Raw genomic sequence first — 22,432 nt, 5'->3', positions numbered from 1 at the left:
GCGGGCGCGGAAGGTGGGGGCCGGGAGGCGGGACGGGTCCCCCGCCCCTTTCCCACCGGGCCAGGCCTGGCGCGGGGCCGCCGGGCCTCGGGGGCGCTGGGCCCACGGAGCGCGGCGGCGGGGAAGGGCCGCGCTTCCACCCGGCGCCGTGCGTGGCCTCGGGCCGCCCGGGGGCTCCCCGGGAGCGGCGGCGGTGGGTGCCCGGCGGGGCCATGCCGCCCTGTGCCCGGGGTGCCGTCCCGCCGGCCGGGGCCGTGCTGCAGACTCCTTCCCACGTACTCGGATCTTCGTTGTTCGTGATTTGCTTGGTTTGGGTTTTGTTTTTTTCCCCACTGGAGTAGGGCTCTTCTCCCACTTTCTGGCAGTAAAGTAGTTTCTGCTTTTTACGCTCAAGAGGGACTACTAATTTCGCTCGTATAAATTCTGCTATCACCATTCCTTCAGGTAGCGGCTACGGCTAACTCCCATCCGTTCCAGAAGTAGCCTGGGTGTGTGGGGTTGGTGTGTTAGGGATAGTCTGCTTCGGTCCTCACCTTTGATTTCTCAATGGATTCTCACTCCACCGTTGATTTCTTGTCAACCTTCTGCAAGAGGAACAGGTTTTTGGCATATAGTGGGTTAGCCGCCAGGACCGTGAGGGATCTTGGGCCGGTGGTGAAGCACTCACGGTGCTTCTGTGCAGACGGGAGTGGACAGACTCGGCCCATGAACGAAGTATCTGAAAAGTGTGGCTCTGTGTGGCTGTGCCCGAGATCATATACACACTGCTTCTCAGCATGTTTGCTGAGAGTGACAGCTTGCTAATGTGGTGATCCAGCTCACAGATTGGAGGTAACACGTATCCAGCAAGCTTCACGTGAAAGCTGAGTGAACTTGGACCTGTCCACACCAGTCTGCGTAGACTCTCTCTCAGTCTGGGGAAACATCTTCTTTGAGTATGAGGACTTTGTTAGACATGGAACACTATATACTTCCTAATGTGATACTGGGGCCTAATATTTTTATTTATTCACTCGTAGAAAGCCAACCATGATCGTATGCTTTGCAAACATAGTTAGCAGTTCCTTGTCTCTACCAGTGGAGAAATATCATGTGTTAAATTAGAGGAACAGGTTCAAGTTAATATGGTGATGGGTTATCAGCAAGGAGTTGTTGAAGTAAGTTTAGAATGCTATTGTTTTGTCAAACAGGCTTTGTGTGAGTATTTGACTGGTTTTTTGGAAGGTTCGACAGGAACACAAATTACCATTTTTAGTATTACTTTTAGGCAGTAAACCTGTGGAGTTCCTTCAAATATCACTATTTTATTTGTATTGTGACTGGAAATGTTAACATTGTAATCAGAACCAAAACCTTGTCAGGTAAAAGCTCTTCATTTTGAAAAGTGCAGGGAACCATTCTCAAAGCTGTTATTAAGTTTTTAACACATATTTAGTTTCTCATAGAGTGTTATAATCAGCTTGTATCTGAACTTCTGTAGGACTTTAAAATAATTTTGCTTGTTATTTTAAAAGTCATATTATTTATCTCTTCACAGGTAGGATTTTCTAAAGTGACATAATGTTTAGCTTCTGTGTGGTGTGTGCATGCACAGACATTGACATGCTTACGAGTGATGTCTTGGACTTCTTAAAGAGATTTTATCTCTTATTTTTTTTTTTAATTTTGCTTTTGTTCTGTTACATCTCAGTTTTTAGTTTTCTGGTAGAATCCTTTAGGATTCATTTTTTTCAGGGGGCTAGATTAGGTTTTCCTACTGGAAAAGTAGGTGTTTCAGATGTGTCTTGATTGTGGCTTATGCAATATCACACTAATATGGAAGAAAAATCTTAAGCATGCTTGACACCAAAATGCAGGAGTACTAGTAATAAAAATGTAACATTTCAGTGAGTACTGTGTCAATTACATCATGCTTCATTGATTTCAGTTCCTTGGTTAGTGCCCACTAGGTGCACTCACTTCTCTCAAGTCTGTTTACATTTTAGGTTTATTCATGTGAGTAATACTCTGAAATATATTTTCCTTCAAATGGTAGTATAATTAATGTTATTAACAGATTCTCTCAGTCTGGGAAAGTTACTTCCTTTAGAGAGTAACATAGACCATCTGTGTGTAAGTTATCAGAGCATTATAATATTTCTAATTTATTGCTACAGGTTGTCATGGATCTTATTTATATGTGGAAAAGTGATACTTTACAGTTAAAATCTTAGTTATAGAATTTATTTTAGGAGGATGAAGTTAATTTCACTTAGTGGTAGTTAGCTGTTTCAGAAGTTGCAGATACTTCAGGGCCCCGAAGTAGATTTGGCAATGCAATGTCACGTACCTAAAGTGCATAATTTTCGACTTAGAAATTTTTAAATTTTTTTTTAAATCATGGTAGTAGTTATTTGAACTGTTGAGAATGCTCAAGGCTCGGTCCACACTGATACTCAGTGCTGTCTAACCCACCTGAGTGTTTATTATGGAGATGGTAATCCAGAGGCAGACATTTGATGGAAAGTCATTGTGCTGGCTGTCAGTGTGGGATTGATAGCAGGACTGTGATCATGAGTGCTAAAACAACGTAAGGTGAAAATGTGTGAGAACTGAGTGAGTTATGGGAATCTTTATGGGATGTTCCATTTAAAGTGTTCTTGATTGTCCATTGATGTGCACACTGAGAAATCTGGAAATTAAACATGTAATCTTTTCACCTCACAGTACTTGTTTATGAGCAAGGAAGCTTGTCAGAAACACAAAAACTGACATTATACATCTGAAATTTTCAATATTGTTTTAATAGTCTATTTATTTTTTCAACTCAGTCTTCAAAGAATGAAAATGCATCTGCATTTTCAGATGCAATCTCTCCAATATAATGTTTGACATAGCGAAAATTCCTCAGTTTGCCTCTGTCTGGACTCTAATTCTGCAGCCTTTGGTAACAGTTATATTCACTTAACAGTGAAATGTCTTGCAGTTCTTGTTGCATGAGTGAGATCCTCATGTGATATGTGCATACAGAAGTGAATATGCTGTGCACTCACAGCATGCTGGTTTTGTTTGCTTGGAGTAATCTATCATGAAATATCCCTTCTGTTAATAAAATATCTGTTGTTAACTGCAAACTGGTGGATGTGGGCCAGAACAGAAGAATAGAATTGACACAATGCTACCGGAAATAGTATGTTTTTTCATTTCTCGTCTCAAGTCTTGTTTTGTTTGGGTTTTTTTTAAATAGGGGGTTTTGCAAAGCTTAGAAGATTCAGGGTTGGATGGTATTCTTCTTAATTTCCCTGTGGGAAATTATTGTCCAAAATATGGGGAAGAATGCAGTTGGAATTAAATTATCTGTTCGGTTATGATGATGTTGCCCCCTTCATCCTCTTCATGCTTATAGCAATCCTTTCAAGCCTAGTCATCATCATAACTTCCTATAGAAGCTAATTCCAAAAAGAAGCTATATGCTGAGTAAAAAGTAACATTCAAACCAAAAGTTTTGCCTCTGTTTCTGTGAAAATCTAAGTACATTCAAATGGAAAGGCAAAATGAATATAATTTTTCTGTATACTACTACCATGTCAACGTGTACTGTACTTACATATTAGGTGCACTCATCTGTCCTTCTTGTGTTGAATGCTCTCCTTTATGCCATTGCTAGTGTCATTCTTCTAACCCTTTTTATTTCAGATATGGCTCTTTTAACTGTAAATATTTAAACCAAATTCAGTAGGTGTTATATGATTGTCTTACTAAAAATGCTTTTGCATGTGTCAGTTGATTTTTATATCTTCTACTAAAGGGTGTGGCTGTGTGAAACTGTAGAAATTTAGTAGATTTTTTCCTGAAATTCAGTGAGAATCCTGAAATGGAAGGGTGCTCAGCTAGGTGAGACATGGTATTGTTTTGCTTTCTAACTTTAATGGTTTATCCTGTCAGACTTTATAACTACTGCTGCACATTGAGCTGTCCACAATGACTTCTAATTATTTTTCTCAGAAGACTGGACTAATTTGATCTCATCAAATATTTAGATAAAATCATTTCTCCTTGTGTGCATTGCATTGTATTTATTTGCATTTCATCTGCTGTTGTATTACTCAATTCTCTAACTCAGTTAGATCTTTCTGGAAATTTCTGTTCTCCACAGTTTTTACTAACCCAAATAATTTCATACTACAGGCAAATTCTACTGTTTGACTGTCTGCTTCCACTAATTGATGTTAACCATTGTTTTTAATGTTTGGTATACACCATATGGTTAACTTTCACTTTCCCTGAGCATCTTGGTTAATGTCTTGGTTATCTGAACCTTACTTATGAGATAAAATTCTTCAGATAATCAGAGGCTTGGAGAAGCAGTCAGTAGAGTAGAGCTCTACTGAGAAATCTCAAGTACATGGTGTAAGCTTGCTTTCTTCTGTTGTTTATAAAGGAGCTAAAGTGCTTAGCAAGAGCTTCAGCACAACATTTTGTTTGTAGAAAGTGCACAGGTGTCAGACTCCTAAGGAAATATTGTCATAGAAATAACTGTAGGGTTCAGATAATGAAGTGTCCATGTTTATGCATTATAATATTTTTTTTCTGTGAAATGTAACCTTACAATCTGAATACTGTGGGAACACATTGCTGATCAGATGGTAAAAATGTGTATTAATCAACTCTGGTGGATGTTAGTTTAAATTTGTATTATTCTGGCTCTATGGATGAACTTCTTGACATTTGTAATCTGTTAGTGTATGAGAAATTAGCTTAAGAGTGTGTGTGTGTGTTCTAAATGCAGTGACGCATGGATAGGAGCAGAAGAGGCAGCAGCAGAAGGGTAGGAGGATTAGTGTTTGGCTAATCATGCTCTGCTGACTAATGAGAGCGATGGCACTTTGCAGTTTAACAAAGAGGTGGTTTTCTGAGCTGTATCTAAATTGTCCAGCACCTGGCAGATGTTCCCAAATTGATTTTATTTCTGTGTAGATCAAGTAGCATGTAAAGAATGGACAATAGATGTTGGGGCCCATTCTGCCCTTTTTATACAACCTATTTCTAGTGCTTAATGTGTATTTTCCTTTTTTTTTTTTAATATGTTTTTCTTTCTATAAATAACTCCTTTTCTCAGGTAAGATAAATTGTGACTTCTTGTTTATCAAAGTTATGCTGTATTTCCTTTAAAATCTGTTTTTCTTAATGAAAAAGAGCTAGTTTTTGAGAACCTTAAGAAATGTATCACTGTTGTGGAGTTTTTTGTTTTTTTCCTAAACTCATGTGGTTCCAAATAGTTGTAGGAATCAAACCAGTAACAAACACAGACTGTGTTTGATATCAAGGTGATTTTCAGTAGGTTGTCACACACAACAAAGGAGGAAAAATGGAGCTCTAAGTTTTGGAAATTTGTTTCAAAAATGGCAGCCATTTTTAGTGGTTGGAACTGGTTTCTGAGAGGTTGGTACAATAACATTAAAAGTTCTATTCACTTTAAGTCACTTGAGTTCATGCCCCAAAAATACATGATGAAAGAAAGCATCTGTTCTGAGTGGTGGTTGCTGCCCAAATGAATAACATATCATGTGATCTTTCCCAAGGGGAAGCTGAAGAATACAAATCAGGTCATAAAATAAAAATTGTCATTACTGGTGTTCAGCTGACTAGTTCAAATCAGAGGCATTCCTTGTTATTATATACATTTCACTCATTTATGACTTCTTTTTCTTTCTTCATCACCTCTGCAGCAACTCTTACAACGTATATCCATACTATTTTATTCATGTGAGTTCAGTGTCAATAGCCCCAAACTGAAGGATTTTACAGTTTTGCTTTTTTTTTTGGTTGAAGTAGTACAAAATGTCAAAAATTAGAAGGAAGGTCACAGTGGAAAATACCAAGACCATATCCGATAGCACATCCCGAAGACCCAGTGTGTTTGAAAGGCTTGGACCCAGCACTGGAAGTACTGCAGAGGTGAGTTGTAAAGTGTTCTTCTTTTCCTCCCCACCCCATCATCTTCTTTTCCAGGATTTATGTGGTGGGAAAGAGTAGCTCACGAGTACCAAATACTGAGATGTCACTGATGTTAAGTAAAGGTGAAAAGAACTCCTTAACGCATGGATGTTCAAGATACTAATACAAGAATTTTCAAATAACATGTGTTGTCCCAGCTTCTGGAGAGGAACAGTAGTATTTTACATATTAATAGTATTTCCACCAACCTAAATTTTTCTTTGCCAGACCTGATGATCATTGTTGATTAATTTTTTTAATGAGTTATATTACTGGTGGACAGAAATTACAGATAAATGGGAGTTAATGTGGAGTCATTTGTTTGTTCTGCCACACTCACACCAATGGTATTTCCAGAAACGAGTGTGAAATTCACCCAGTAATGTCTGTCTCTTAGACACAGTGCCGTAACTGGCTGAAGACTGGCAACTGCCTCTATGGGAACACATGTAGATTCGTACATGGCCCTTCACCACGAGGTAAAGGCTATAGCAGCAGTTATAGAAGGTAAATCAAGAACTCACTTTGAATTCTTCACATGCTGTAGGAAAATAGCTTTTGCAACTATGTCTTTTGTTTTGTTTTGTTTTCTTTTTTAAGTGAAATGCTGTGGTGTGCCTAATCATATGTTTTATCAATAACCAATTGCCTTGTGAAACTGCTCAAAACAATTAATTTGGCAACGTGCCGGATTTTTGTGTGTATATAGCTTTAAAAAAATAGAGTCCACTGGATGCAGATTAACTGCTTATATTACTTGAAATGGGAAGTTCAAGTACCTTAATACTTTTTTCTTTTGGCGTAGTGTCACTGCAGCTTTTTGGTATACTTGTCTGTCCTTTTCTAAAATGCTGGTTTGCAATTGCTTACAGCAGTACTCACACAGCCCTTCTGCCTTTGCTATGTTGTTTGATGAATAAGATGTCTATCCTTTCTCTCCTGTTGTGAGAAAACACTTCTCTTCAAACATAGTTTTGTGACTTTATCTGTCAGATATAGAAAAAATATCCTGTGTCATAGAAGGAGATCCAGTGTTACTTCACTTTTCAAAAGAGAATATTTTTTTATTATCTGCTCTTCATATGTTACTACAGTTTAAATTTTTTTTCAACTGTCCTTTATGTGACATAACACCTTGCTTAACTGAAACTGAATGTGGCAGTAAGTTTGTAATATTCTTGCTATAAAGAACAAAAATTATTATGGTTTTAGCATAGTACCTCTTTGCTTGAAGGCTTCACATTTTACAAAGAACTGTCCTTCATAATGCTATAATAATATAATGCCAATGCTACCTCTAGATTATGGATGGGCACACTGAAGCATCAAAGTATAAAGCAACAATGGGAAGTGTTGGCATGAGTTTAGGGTTCCGTTTCCAGTTCTTTTTCCTATTCCTCTGGCATCCTCTCAGGATGATATTGACTTTGCTTGTTTGATCTTCCATTGCTTCTAGGGTGGTGACTGCTGGGATACAAAATACATCACTGAGTTTAATATTTCTTTTGATGTGTAAACAATTTTACTCTGTTCTGTACTGAATGTTCCAAATGGATGAAGTAAGTGATTTGCTGGTAGAGATTAAATTTTAAAACTGATAGAATGTCACTTTCTCCTTGCTTTCAGCATTTGGAACACTCAGTGCTTAGTTCTGCTTGGTCATTTGAAGAAAGGTGACATTTCTTTTAATGATTAAAACTGTGTTTCTGCTTCACTCTCACCACTGACATTTAAGAATAACGTTGATTTGCTGCTTTTTATTGCTGACTTTTTTTACTAGGACTATATGAAAAAGTCAAAGGACAAATCCTCCTGCTTATTTACCTGAAACATTCAACATTTAATAAAGGTGTTCTTAAAAGTAAAAAGGGGAAGGAAGCCCACCACCCCTACACACACCCCAAACCAGACAAATGAAAGAAGCCTGCTTGTCTTCAGAAGTTTCTACTGATAGCTCTTGGCCAGGCATAGAAAAAGCTGGTTTATGTACATAATAAAATATTGGCATTTTCATGCCATTTAACGTTAGAGAGATTTTCACAAATGTTATCCAGGCATTTCGAATGCAATTTACTGGCTTCACGCAAGCTGAGCTAATGCTGCTTCCACATCAGTTCAGTTAAAGCAATACTCTTGTTCAAGTATCTGGGATAACATAGTGGCAGCATGTCTACATGTGTTTAGCCAGGCCTGCCAGGGAAGTCACTTGTCTGCAGTTTGCTAGGACAAAGCATATCTTGCTGCCTTTCTCTCTTGTTCCTTCTGTTTCATACCTGTCTGCAATAAATCTCATCATTAATGGTTTTATCTGACTATAATGCGTCCCGTAGTTCAGAACATCACCGGACAGTAGGAAAACTTGGCTCTACAGTGTGAAAAAGATTCTTCCCTTTCAGCATTATTGCTGCCTCTCACAGCATGAATTTTAATCTTGTTATGAAAATAAAACCTATCATGTTTATATATAAAGCTTGCCTGATGATAATATTAAGAATTCAGTAATAGACCTGCCAGTCTTCTTGGCATCTCAAGTAAGGAGAGTTAACAAGGAAAGAGCTGTGCGTAAACGTGCTGTTCCACAAGGAATTTTGCTGTCTTGCTGCACTGGGTTAGCAGGTAGATAGTTGGTTAGCAGGTAGATAGTTGGTTAGCAGGTAGATAGTTGGTTAGCAGGTAGATAGTTGGTTAGCAGGTAGATAGTTGGTTGCTGGTTCCTTTATAGTACTGTCAGGATCTGTGCCATCGCAGGGTCCCTTTCTTAGTCTGTCTGATCATCTTTATTCAGGATCGTTACGCTGCATTTAAAAACCAAACCAAGCCAGCAGTAATGTTAGGAAAGAATGTATGGATTTCGCAAGGTTCAAATATTGTAGTATGGGAAACTGGAAAACAGGACAATGTTTCATGAGCAATTATAATATATACATGGTACACCAATAATTGTCATCTGCCTGTACACACGCGTGTGCTCTCACATGCATACACACGGATGCTCACAGGTGGGTGTGTTGCAAGGGGTGCCTATTCCTGGGTAATTGTTTCTGACACTGTAAGAGGTACAGAAGCAAATGGAGGCACAGTTATGAATGTGCGTTTCCTAAATGCTGTTGAACATGGAGAACTGAACTGTTGCAGGAAGTAATGCTGTTTAAAATCATTTAATTGCACTGCTTAAAATTTGAAATGAGGAAATTCTGCATTTTAGGCCTTACTTAAAAGACGGGCCCAGCATGAACTATTAAGCCATTAAAGAGAAATTGCATAATGTCTTTTGTGTGAAAGGTTCTACGAGTGTCAGTCTAGCCACATCATCTTAAACTGCAGAGGTAAATTATCATGATCTGTTGAAACTCATCAGTGAGCATAACCTGGACTAACCAAAGGTCCCTTTTGAAGGGGGCTGGTGGAAAGTTATGTAGAAAAGAAGCCGTTGTGTAAAAAATCAAAACTGTGGTACGCATAAAAGAAAAGTCAGCTACCAGACCATCTTGTTTTTCTGTGCATTAAGCCAAGGCATCTGAAAACAGTCACGACTTCCTGAGTAATTATTTCTTAAAATTTGGCAAACTTGGTCATATTTTATTAAAATTTTTTGAGGGTTATGATATTTTTGGGGAAGGAGGGATAAGGTTATTGCAATAACTTTGTGTTGGTGTTCTCCTAAAGCTGAAAAAAGCTGACTCAATAACAGAAAAACCAAAAAAAGGAGACCAACAAACCCCAGCCCTGAACATGTAACTTTTTAAATTTCTATGGGCTTTTAGATAACTTTTATAATATTTAAATATATTTCAGTGATGTTTTAGCAAAATACCTTTTTTCAGTATGGGAGGGAAGAAAAAAATTTATTCAGAGTGAAGTGGTTTGGATTTTTTATTCCAGCCTACAACTTTTAAAAAAAAAGCGTTAAAATATCAGTGTGACTCTACAAAGTTTCTCTTGCTTTCTCCTTCAGCTACTGGGATTTTTCCTGAAAGTGTTCCTCTTGAGGAACAATATTACTAGTACACTATTGATTATCTCTCTGCCTTTTAACTTAATTTTCAGTTTCACTAATCCAAATCCTTTGTATCATAGCTTAAATGTTATTAGAAATTAAGGCATTAAATTGCACTTTAATGTTGAAAGACAGTTTATTTGTTGAGGCAGCTGATGGTTGGAATGCTTCAGAGAGTTTTGGTAATGCAAAGGGATTATCTTTCTAATATGAGGGGAAAGGAAAAATACTTTGAATCATAACCTTTACTAAAGTGAGACACTTTAACAATTATATAGTCATGCATACAAAGAAGATAACTTGTTTATATTTGTATGCTGGATATTATTTGATCCTTAGTGATGAAAGAAGCAGGGCTCTACTGTTTTGTACATTACCTCTGATCTAGGTTGACCTGTATTTACAACTCATGGAGAATTAAATGCATTTAAAACTGAGAGCAGTCACTGGTCTTTTTTTTGTAGATCTTCATACACTTAACCTTATGATGCAATTTAAATAAGTAAATACAGATAACAGTGCTGAGGAAGAAGTGAAAAAAAATTACTGTTCTTCAAATATGTGCAGGTTTAAAATGAAATTATATGAATTTAGATTTTTGTATGCATACTGTGAAAGACAGTTTACCCTTCGCATATTATGTGACAGAGGAAGAGTGAGAGAAACGCCTCTATAAGTGGAAATTTTGATTCAGTCTGAAAAACAAAAGAAATGCAAATTTTGTTATTCATATATTACATAAAACTCTTCTAATCAAATATGACAGCATCAGTATCTTTTTGTGATTCTTTAATGTAAACTGATGGGCACAGATCTAGTACTTTCATACAACCATCTCATGGAAGAATTTATATTTACAGCTGACAGCCATCACAGTAGTAAACTCAGTATCAAGCCAGAAGTATATGAAGAGAAAATTTGTTTTCTTGAACTGAAAGATCATTTGAAACAGTTCCTTCATCCCATTACCTTAGGAACTTGTTTGAATTATAGAGTCATAGAATGGTTTGGGTTGGAAGGGACCTTAAAGATCATCTAGTTCCAACCCCCCTGCCATGGGCAGAGACACCTTCCAGTAGACCAGGTTGCTCAAAGCCCCACCAAACCTGGCTTGAACACTTCCAGGGATGGGGCATCCACAGCTTCTGTGGGCAACTTGTGACAACACCTCACCAATGCAAGGGTTGTTCTCTTTTAACCCGTAGGGAATAAATGAACTTGTGAATTCATACTAAGAGGTGGCAAAATTAAAGTAATGTAGAATGTTCCTCCTCCCATCCCATGTCGTGGTAATATCTTTTACAGAAAATATGTCTTAAAGTTGCATGACTATTAGAGTTCATCCAATATTTTGTAATTAAATAATGAAATAATTATATTACTGAAAGATAATGGAGGAGGCCTCCAAGAGTGAATTGCTGGTTTATGGTCTTGCAACAGTGTTTTTTCTGTGTGGCAGCCTCATTGAGGCCGTGGGAGGATGGTACCTAGGTCACGTTATCTCCGCTTGCAGACTTCATTCGCATTCAGAGTTGTGTTTCTCTGTGTCTGTCATTGCTAGTCTACAGTAGTTTGACTCTTCATTAATTGTGGTTTAAAATATATGTATATGTAAAACATACATAATATATAATACTTACCAAAATTGGTGCAAAATGTGGAGAAGGCTAAATCTTGAAGTACATGGTAGGAGTGATTGTGAAACACATTTGCATGATGTCCAGAAAAAGATTATTTGTTCTGAAGAGGATCACCTGAACTGATCTAGAGTAGTAACTGAGTCATGCCATATATACAAATAATTTTTCTTCTTAGAGTCAAGTCTTCCTTGACATTCTGAGTTGGGGTTTTTCTAGAGTGTTTAAGCCCATTAGAACAGAATATTTTCTTACTCATCCACTTGGCTTCAGCGTGGGAGGTTTAGATCTTTCTGTATATACTAATAAAAATAATAATTAAAAGAGATCATATTCCTTTAAAAATAGTCCCATAGAACTGGTTATATTATGTTTCTGTATTATACAGGTCACCAGAAAGACCCACTGGAGATCTTCGGGAAAGAATGAAGAACAAACGTCAAGATATTGAGGCAGAGCCACAGAAACGAAGTACAGAGGAATCATCCTCTCCTGTTAGGGTAAGAGTGGAGTTTGCAGAACTCCAGAATCCCTCGGTAGCAATCAGGCAGTGTGTCCTAGAAACCTTATCATGGTGACATGTAATATTTAAAATGTTTTAATGAACTGCTCGTTTTGTACATAGCATATCGCATATTTTGTTATGAAATGTCTTAACCATTGTATTATTTTGCAATTTTATAGCACTTTCTGATCTTCTGGTTCCCAAAGATTTTATAAATCCCACAGATTAAAATATGTTATAAATACTGATAAAAACCAAATATTTAATAGTATTGATTATTACCAAGAAGGTGTATTAACCATTGTTCCAATGGTCTACTATTTTTCCCCAGCACATTCATATCCAGTGTTTACATGCATCCTGACTTAAGTTGTTCGTCTCAAATTTGCTTTTGATGAGACCATGCGGTTGCTGTGGTGCTGGTTCATTTTGCCTTCCTCCTCATGTACTCATCAGGCTTTCCAACTGCTCACCTTTGGATTTTGCAAAAAATTCATTCATTATTATTCTCATTTTGTAATCATCTTTGTGCAACCGTTTGCCCCTCAAATATCAAAACTTCGTTATTTTTAAGTTGTGTTATGTGTTCCTGATGTTACAAATAAATAGGGGTAGAGTTGGTAGTGTGACACTGTATCTGTGTAGCAGTAGCACCACTGTATTCCTGCATCATGTTTAAGACCATCTTCAGATGAATATTATTAAAAGGTTTTATTTGTGAAAACTCAGTTTTGCTTCTGCAGGTATTAACAGTATTCTTTCATTTCCTCTTGGTCTGTTCCTACTTGCTGTGTAAAATGAATTTTTTTATGTCAGCTGTAAATAAATAAACAGCAGCTGCTATCATTAAATTAACAGAATGGCTTACCTTCCAATCATGTTTTCAGTTGCTGTAAATTTGTGTAAGCTTTCAATCTTTTTTCCCAAGTGTGTTTCTTTTATTTTCTAATAGTTTGAATAAACTGTTCAGTTATTGAGTATATGGTTAGTGGGAAAATTGTTTTTTCCAACCGTTATTAAAAATTTGCTGTAACTTCTGTCCTGATGCAACTCTAATTTTGATGTAATTCTTACTTTTGATTAGTTAACCTTGCTTTTTATAGTGTTCTATTAATGTAATAATAAAATACTTTTAAACAACTAAGCCCCAAGTAAAAGTGAACTGGAAGCAAACATCTAAAGGAATTGGAGAATTAGTGGGTCTGTTAAAGTACCAAAGAATTATTTATGGGTTAAGCACACTGCAGAGTAAGAAATACTCTGTTTCAATCTCATAAAACAGAAGGCTGACGAAAACACTGAGCTTTTGTATTATTAGACGGAGGCAACTCTCAAAATACAGGATATCGAAAGAAAATTCTGGAACAAATAGATGGAAAGGGGGAATCGTCAAGAGTTGCTTTGCAAAGAACCAGGAGATCTAAAAGAACAGAAGACTCGAGTGACTGCACTACTAACAAAAATCTTGCTCCATCGTTAGAGCTACTGTTATGGTGGAGATCTAATATGTGATGTTTCCATTTCTTATTAAAGCTTTTGGGGTGACAGAGGAGCTGGATAAGAAAACTTGGAAATAATGAAAGGTAGCTTGTTCCATTTTTAGAAGTTTCATAATTGTGGATTAAAAAGGAATAAAAAAAAAAAAGAGCAGCACTGTTCTGCAGTCAAAATTTGTGCTTCACCAGACTACTACCGTGAAACTTTGAAGATTAGTAGTTAAGAGAGAACTGTCTGACACAGGTAAAAACCTTAAATAACTCCTTTTGAAATAAGGCTTTTGAGGCATAGGCATATGTATAGATAGTCAAAGAATACCAAGCATAGTATTGTCAGGTTTAGAACCTAGCTAAGGGGAAAATTTTAGATTAATTTGAAGATTAATTTGAAATTGAGTTACAGAGAATGCTGTGGTGCTTCATCTAAAGAGCTATAACTTTAAAGAATGTAGAAAAAATGTTGGACATCTCAAATGTTGAACTTTGCAGAAGATATGAAAACAGTAGTTGAGATTACTGAAGTCTGAGGAATGCCATGGGAGTTTGGGAAGTTAGTTTTTTGCAGTACAATGGCAGATGAAACTTGATGTTGGCAAGTGCAAAGTAATGCACAATGAAGAAAGTATAACTAAATCATGAATTAATTTTCTAAAAGTAACTGAAACCATGCAGTACAAAAATAAGTTATTGTGGACAGCTCAATGAAACCATCTGTTTAAAGTGAAGTCACAGTTTCAGAAGCAAACACTCAGGTATATAAAAATGGAATAGAAATTGATCAGTGTTACTCTGTAGAAATTCATGGTCCAGTTTTATTTGAAATGCTGTTCGGTTGTCATCATCTGTATGCAAGAAAATACTATGGTCAAAGGTCTTGAAGTGGGCAAAGAGGTGAGAAATAAACTGAAGAGAAGAAAGATCATGGGGTGAATGCATATAATGTATGTTTGGGAGAATGTAAGTTAGATGCGTCATGTTCATACTTTATCCAAGTAGAGAGGGTGGCAAATTTGAAAGTGACAAGGGGAAATGCTGTTTACCTTATATATGACAATTTACCAGAAGATACAGTCAAAACCCCGGATAAGTTCCACAAAAAGTTAAGATATAACGAGTATAAAACCTTTTTAGAAGAGATTTCTCATTCCTTGGAGACATACATAAGTAGTACAATCTGTATGTATTTAGGAAAAAACTTCCTATATGGGCAGCTTACAGATTACATTCCTTATTATTTCTTCATGCTTTGTACTATTATTTTCAGAGAAAATATGCTGTGTTATGTGGATACTTACATTGAACTCAGTTGTGTCTGCGTTTCTCCGATTTGCGTTCAGACTTATTTCAGCACCGTATGTTAGTGCATCAGCTATTATACAAATAATTAGTTAAGGTTCCTGTATTGTTCCTGCTAATGTATTTAGTTGGAAATTTTTGTATTGAATTTTTCTCCATATTTTGAGAAGTCAGTTACATTGGTGTGTATGAAGTATAACTACTTAAAGTCTTAACCTGGAAGGTGTGTGTGATTTGGGAGAAACAGTGGGAGGAACTTAATGTACATTTAGGAAAGGTTTTTCTAGGGGTTGTATATTACTTTTTTCATATCTGTGCTTTTTGTCACTGTGGCTTTTAACTGTTTCCACTGGAAATGGAAGTCACTTTTGTCTTCCGTCTCTGAAATGGAAACAATACCTGTTCCTGTCAAGGGAACTTCTGATTCACTGTCTTATGTGTTTCTGTAGCATGGTAGTAGTTAACACTAAAAAGGTATTATACCTACACCAAAACAGTACTGTCCTTGCCCAAAAGATTCTAGCTGTAATACATGTAGTTTAGTCTAGATTGGAAGGAATCTGTGCTTTTGAATTAGTTTATTTTGCTGCTGCATGTACATGTGCTGATAAGGCTGAAACCGAAGTTTCTGCCATATAAGAGTTGTCAGTTTTAAGAGTCTTCTGTTTTCTTCATCGGTATTGGCCAAATAACACTTGGCTAGAAATATGCTTTACAGACTGGATGAGTCCTTTTGTGCTTGGCCAGGCTTTTCTGTTGGTAGTGAGAACATTTATTCAAGTAGACATCAAATCTTGTGCTGTAGAGTGCTGATCACATAGGGTATGGAACTTCAAGTTAAGTAGGCATTAAATTAAAATAAAATCTCACAGAAGTCAGCCATAATGTCATTTTTTTCCCCTTTCTTATGTGGCATTTCTCCTGAACATCAACCTTAAACTGCAATCATCTATTTAACACATGTAAATAGTTTAGCTGGAAGCATATACTGAAAACAGCATAGACAAAGTCTACTAAGTTGTTTATTCTTAGGACAATCTCCGATGTATTTTTTTAGTAAATAATTACATTATTATGAAAGTTTAATGTTTCTTGACTAGTAAATGGCATTTTTTCAGAGTCTGCAGAGAAATAGTTTACAAGTGTGGCTGAAGTAGGTACAGCATCTTCAAGTACCAGTGAACGACATGCTATTGGCGTTCAAGAGCTTAAGTTGGCTTGTTAAGGGAGAGGAAAAACATGTAAAGTACAAGAAGGTCTATAAGGATATGAAGGAAATATTTAATCTCCATAGTATGAGGGAACTGAATGTGTTATAAGTGTAACAAGTAAAAGAAAAGGAATATGTTGAAGACTTTTCAGTGAGAAAATTTTAAGTATATGTTCTAAACCATCATAACTGAAATACTTGGTTTCTATGCCCCAGGAAAAATATACTCAATTTCTGAACTGAGATTTGTTTTTCAAGATGCAATGTTGCCAGAATCTTTTTGCCTGACAACTAAATAGCATTTAGTGTAAAATACCATGCTTGCATAAAAATAGTCTATTCCCTTCCCCTGTATTCAGTAATTCAGTTTGATAGCTGTTTTTGTTCTCAGTTCTTCTGTAGAAATATGATTGTGCCACTACTGAATCTTTCCACCGAAAGGAGAAAATACAGGCTGTTTCAAGATGCTTACAATATTGGGTTGTAAGTTTGAAGAGGTAGGCATGATACATGCAGGTTGTGTAGTACTTTTAACATGGGTTATTAAGTTGGTCTTGAAGCATTCTGACTTACTGCATGTTCTTTGCTGACAGGTTATTTGATGAGTTGGCTTTGAGAAGTTTTTTTAAATCAGTGTGGAGAGGTTGTCCTAACGTTCATATTTCAGTTTGCTAGTAATAAGTAGTGTTGAATTAATAGAAACTAGTATTTGTATTTAGGAAATTATGGGTTTGTTAGTTAATGTTGTAGAAATTAGTTGAAGCGTATAGCAGAAGTACACAGTTTAGTAGAACAGATGCAGCCTTCATGGAGGGCGGGCTAGAAAAAAAAAGAGTCTTAAGAAAAAAAAGTGGTTGCAGGGGAGGCTTGGTTGCAGGGGAGGCTTGTTGATATACTTACAGATTTTCAGATCTCATCAGAGTCATATCCTTTTGAAGTAGTTTGCTTTGGAGCATAGTGCAGTACTGACTCTTACACTGAAATGCCTTCAGTACATGTTGCAATGATGGCTTAGTGGATGTAGACTTGTCTGCAGTTGATGTCAGCAACCAACTTGACTCGATAGGTTATGATCTTCTGCACCATTTTAGAGATCCTGTCTCCATGAAATGGAGAAATTTATTTTTTTTCTTATTCTACCAGCTACTTTAAATTAAACGTGACACAAATTAGTTCTTCGGTGTGATGTTCCGTTGTGTTATGTAGCGAATGCTCAGTTTTTTCCAACCTTTCTAAGGCTTTGAATGTGATATACTGAATGCGTCGAGGATAACTGTGTTGAAGCATCTGGTTTAGTTCTGTAGGTAAAATAAATGCAGTACTTGTTCTGTGAACATTTATGTCTTGAACTAAGATAAGATTTTAACACTTAGTGAATAAAAAGGAATAGCTGAATTTTACTCTTTTCTAAGTGACTACCCACAATGTTATGTTATTTCCTTCCTGTGTTTCTAAGGTCATGTTAAGGTTTTAAATTAAGATCTAAGTCCCAATAAGGAATAGCTAGTGAAATTCTCAGGCATCTCATTTTCTTGGCATAAAACCAAAGGTTCCCACATATCAGCATGGAAGAATCCCCCCAGAAAAGAGAAGGCACTATGAAAGGTGAGAACAAAAGGGATATAGGACAGACTTTTATTATTTGCTCCTTCTGATTTACTACTTAGTAAATTAACCTGAGATACTTCTAAGCTTGAATGTTCTTTTTTTTGCTAGTAGCAAAGAAACTTTTTCCTCTATTCCACTTGAGCCCAGGTAGATTATTTAGAGAATGTCACTTCAGCAGATGCAGTGATGGAACACTGCAGCTTTATTACTGGAATTTGTCAGGGGGATAAGAGCAGCATAGCATCAGTTGACTTTTGAAATTCTTTTTTCCTGTAAGGATAGTCTCTGGCTTTCTTAGATGTCCACTGGACCATCTGCCACCTAGAAAATGGGTGCTACTGCAGTAGTTAGACTTGTCTCAGGGACAGTGAAAGTCAAACACAAAACTGTCAACAAAACTTGATTCTAATGTGTTGCTTTAGACCTTTTTTCCCCTTCTGCCCGCCACGGGTCTCAGTTTTTTCTTATTTTATTGTGTCCTCCCCCCCCACTTTCTTTATCCTTTGGAGAGTTAAATAGTTCCACTTCTGAGTCTCATCTGCCTTGCATATAAATATTCTTATTTACAGCTGAGAACTCTTGCTCAAGCTGTTAAAATTATCCTCTTTAAATGTTCATTAAACTTCTGGTTGTAAGAACTTAATCTGTTCTTTCAGAGCCTATTTTAAACTTTATTCTCTGATACGTGCTTAACTCTTGCCCTGACTTTAAACCTTCTTATTTTATGAAAACTTTCTTCTCTTTTCCCCATCTGCTATTTGCATACTGATTATATGAAATCGCATTAGAACATGTTGCCTGTGGAGTCTTTGCTTGTTTAAGAAGGTATTTGTTCAACAGGCTGAAAGGGGAAATGCTTTTTGTACTATGAAAAAGAAACAGCCAAAATACCATGTAAAATACACCTGCTTCTTCAGACTTCATTTAGAGTAAAGTCGTTTACTCTAATGCAGCATTTTTCCCTTTATAGAAAGAATCTTCACGAGGAAGACATAGAGAAAAGGAGGATATCAAAATTACAAAGGAGCGAACACCAGAAAGTGAAGAGGAAAATGGGGATTGGGAAACAAATAGAGAAGGTAAGTATAATAAAACTAACTACTGACGCTTCAAAGAATTATGAGATTACTGTGCTGTATGTAAAGTGCTTAAAAATTTGGTTTCTAAGCAGAATACTTTCATGCAGCAGCCATTAATTATTAATTTAAATTTTTTTGGAGGTGAGCAAAGAAGTTATCTAAGTTGGAGTGCTACAATAGTTAAACCGCCTTAGTTTAAAAACACTTTTGTATTTTTTTCATTTTGCTATTTTGACTCCTCAGACAAAAAAAAAAGTTTGGGTTCTCTATGGCTGAATCTTTCACATTTAGATCACTAGTTGAATCCAGGTTGCATCCAAAGTAATTTTGAAACTGGTCAGTCTGATAGGGGAGTGTAACTCCTTTGAATTCAGAAGTCAGTAGGTTTTTTTGCATAATTTGTTATGATATGAACTGTCTCATTAACAAAGGCTCCATTACAATAACAACAGTTGAAGGTAGCAATTGAACTATTTATATTCTGAAAACACTTGAAAAATGCTAAGGGTCTTACATTACCTTCTGTGGTCACTTTTGTATGGGTTGGTGGGGTTTTGGTTTTTTAATACTTACAAGGTGATTTCGTGGTCCTTGTTGATAATACTCGTCCCATTACTGTGTCAGCAGTTTTCTTCTTTACTAAGTTTCACTTGAGTCCAAGTTCACCTCACAGTGAAGTTACAGCAGCTTCTAATAAATTGCGGTGTTGCTGTAGTTTTGTGTCAGTGTTTCACAAGTAGTTACAGTATTGCAAGAAAAGATGGCAGTTCTGCTCCCCTCTGAGGTAATTGAGATATAATGAATGTATTTGCAATAAAGTATACTGCAAGTTGTAGGATGGAGCTCCCTGTAAATTTCATTAACTAGGTAGCTTTTCAATACTCTGTGCTATAACTGTTGCAAATAGTTTTACTGTGTCTTGAGCACAATACAACAATGGAAGCGTAGCCATAATAAATTTTCACTCCTTTGTAGATTTTTTTTTTTGCATGATTTAATAAAAATTAATTTATGACATGTTTCCATGGAAAGTCAAAAAAGTTTGGAACATAGAAACAAGTTCTATATAAACATATAGTATGAATGTCTTAAGTCTTAGTGTTTAAGACTTTCTCCTTGAGAATTAAGCTTTTTTTCAAAGTAGTGATCAATCACTGGTGTATGGATGAAGTAGAATTACTGTCTGTTAAGTTCTAGTGAGTACTATATAAGAAGACAGACGGACTGGGAAAGAACCTGTGCTGTTAGGAACTGCACATTTCTCTAAACTGTTCCCATTCATTTATGACACATGAAGGGAATTTGTAGACTTAGTTTAGTTACTGCAAAACCTTTTGTATAGTTTCTGTGTGTAGGAAAGGAGTGAAAGCTAATAACTTTTTAATGAAGTAATTTTTTTGACACATTTTCCCTAAGTGCTTTTTGAGCATTAGACTTAAATAGCCATAACCAAAACAAGAAATGTCAACAGAGTGAGTAATTTTCAGTAATTTTTTGGTTGCAAGGTTGAAAGTATATGATATTAACCGGCCACGACTTAATGAAAAAATGAGATTTTTTGAGGGTTTTTTTGATGTGAAAACCAAACAGTGATAATGTTTTAAAACCAGATACAAACTTCTTCAGTGTATATTTATCTGATGAAAGAGTTCATACAGACCTTATTTTAAAATCAATGTGTGATGTAATTAAATAAGTGTATCAATTGATTTGAAGATACTGTATTAAATAAAACCCTCTGGTATCATGCATCAATATTTATATCTCTTTCATGTAAGATTTCCCAGTTAAGTAGTGTTCTACATATTTTTTGTCTTTGTGAAGACACACCGTTTTAGGTTTTTTTGTAATTTAAATATAAATAAGTGGTTTACTATGTTTGCCTTGCTACCAGCCTCATAATGGATGAACATCCATGAAAGAAGTTGGATGAACATCCATGAAGTTAAAGAGTTTAACTGCAGGTTGTATGGAAGTAACTCAAGTTATTTCAGGTTTACACACATAATTGGAGAAGAGATGTGACTTTACTCCATTGATCCATTTGTGCAGTGCTTAAAAGTCATGGAAATATTTATACTTGCCATCCAGTATACTAAATATTTTTATTTATTTCAAATGAAATTGTTTGCTAATCTGTTCACTTTTTTTTTTTAATAAAGACTCTGATAATGGAGATGTTAATTATGATTATGATCATGAGCTGTCTTTGGAAATGAAGCGCCAAAAGATTCAGAGAGAACTCATGAAATTGGAACAAGAAAACATGGAGAAACGTGAGGAAATAGTAATTAAAAAAGAGGTTTGTATTATGTTAATGTGAAATAAAAAGGACAAGTCATCAGCCACTTCATAGACTTCTAACTGTTTCCTGGAAGACTTAAGCTTCCTGGGCTACAAATGCACTGTTGTGTTACGTGATAATAAATAACTGGCACCTGTGTAATTAGTAGGTGACTTAGGTATTAGTAGTGAGTATCTAATCAATCATCCAGCACAATGACCATGTCTTCTCCTTTGTGAAGTCAGCTGTTAAATAATACATAGGATTTAATGCATTTTAATATACAAAACTATTAAGACCTTAAACAAAGAAGACATGTAAAAGAAAACACAAGGCACTTGCCAGTCTCCTTTTCCAGCATGCCTTGTAGTAACAGAGTGAGAGAGACAAAGCTGCAAGTGTTAGAAACCCTAAAATTTTGGGAAAGATTAAAGAAAATCCTCTAAGGGTGTCTTTCTTTTTCAAGTAAATTTGAGTGTTTCTTGTAAGCATACTGATTTTAAACTTTTAATTACAATGTATGTAATGTATTGCAGAGTGCATCACCTTCTCTTCCTCCACGCTTTATCTGTTGTCTTTCTTTATGGGGTTTTTTGCAAACAATGTGGTTAGTTTATTTGAGGTAGAGGTGTATGTGGTTAAGGTCTCAGATATATAGACTGTTACTGTATTTGTATATTTGACACATATATCGGCATACAGTTACACTTTGGAGCATCAATATCTTATTGGTTAATTATGTTCTTTTCCTCAAGATTTCTCCAGAGGTGGTTAGATCTAAATTATCACCATCACCACGAAAGTCTAGCAAATCTCCAAAACGAAGATCCAGTCCCAAATCATCCTCTTCAACTAGTAAGAAAGAGAAGAAAGCATCTACTGTATCTTCACCACTTTTGGATCAACAGAGGTCAGTATGTAGATGCATCTTGCAAGAGAGTGAGAACAGAGAACCACACTAATAATTATTACCAGGATTTTCATAATCAGTGTGTTTTCCATTTTCCTTGCTTTCATTGCCCTTGATTATATAACTTTAGGGGAAGGTCTCTTAATTTTGTGTTGTGAATCATCTTATGCAGAAAACTGTTACATGGATGTTGTTGTCAGTTGATTAATTTCTTGGTTTACAAGCACATTTTTTTCTTTTTGAATGTCCAGAGTCTCTGGGAGGTGAGGGAGGTGATGAATATAAACCATTAAAAAGTGGGAAGCACTTCCATTTGAAATGCTGCAGCCTCTCTAGACTGAATGAAATGTTTAAAATTTGAGCAACTGCACATTCTGTTGGTATTGCCTATTACTGGTCAAGAATAATGTTTGACTTCCAAGGCAGGGAATTTC

General features: G+C 36.2%; 1 protein-coding gene across 5 annotated transcripts in view; it reads left to right on the top strand.

Annotated features, from left to right (window-relative positions):
- Positions 1-22,432, top strand: part of ZC3H13 (zinc finger CCCH-type containing 13) — a 46,867-nt gene that overhangs the window by 416 nt on the left and 24,019 nt on the right. For 2 of the 5 annotated variants that reach the window (XM_064645706.1, XM_064645705.1), the window contains exons 2-7: positions 5,815-5,937; positions 6,374-6,483; positions 11,999-12,110; positions 18,696-18,804; positions 20,967-21,106; positions 21,844-21,998. In XM_064645706.1, coding sequence (XP_064501776.1) covers positions 5,815-5,937; positions 6,374-6,483; positions 11,999-12,110; positions 18,696-18,804; positions 20,967-21,106; positions 21,844-21,998 — 749 coding nt within the window. Of the gene's footprint in view, positions 1-170; positions 5,938-6,373; positions 6,484-11,998; positions 12,111-18,695; positions 18,805-20,966; positions 21,107-21,843; positions 21,999-22,432 lie in introns of those variants that run through there. The other 3 variants (XM_064645708.1, XM_064645709.1, XM_064645707.1) reach the window with 3 other exon arrangements.

The sequence above is a fragment of the Pseudopipra pipra genome, chromosome 2, assembly GCF_036250125.1.
Source record: "Pseudopipra pipra isolate bDixPip1 chromosome 2, bDixPip1.hap1, whole genome shotgun sequence".
Lineage (NCBI taxonomy): Eukaryota > Metazoa > Chordata > Aves > Passeriformes > Pipridae > Pseudopipra > Pseudopipra pipra.
Note: the sequence above shows the minus strand (reverse complement) of the source record. Positions and strands in the feature narration are given on the sequence as shown.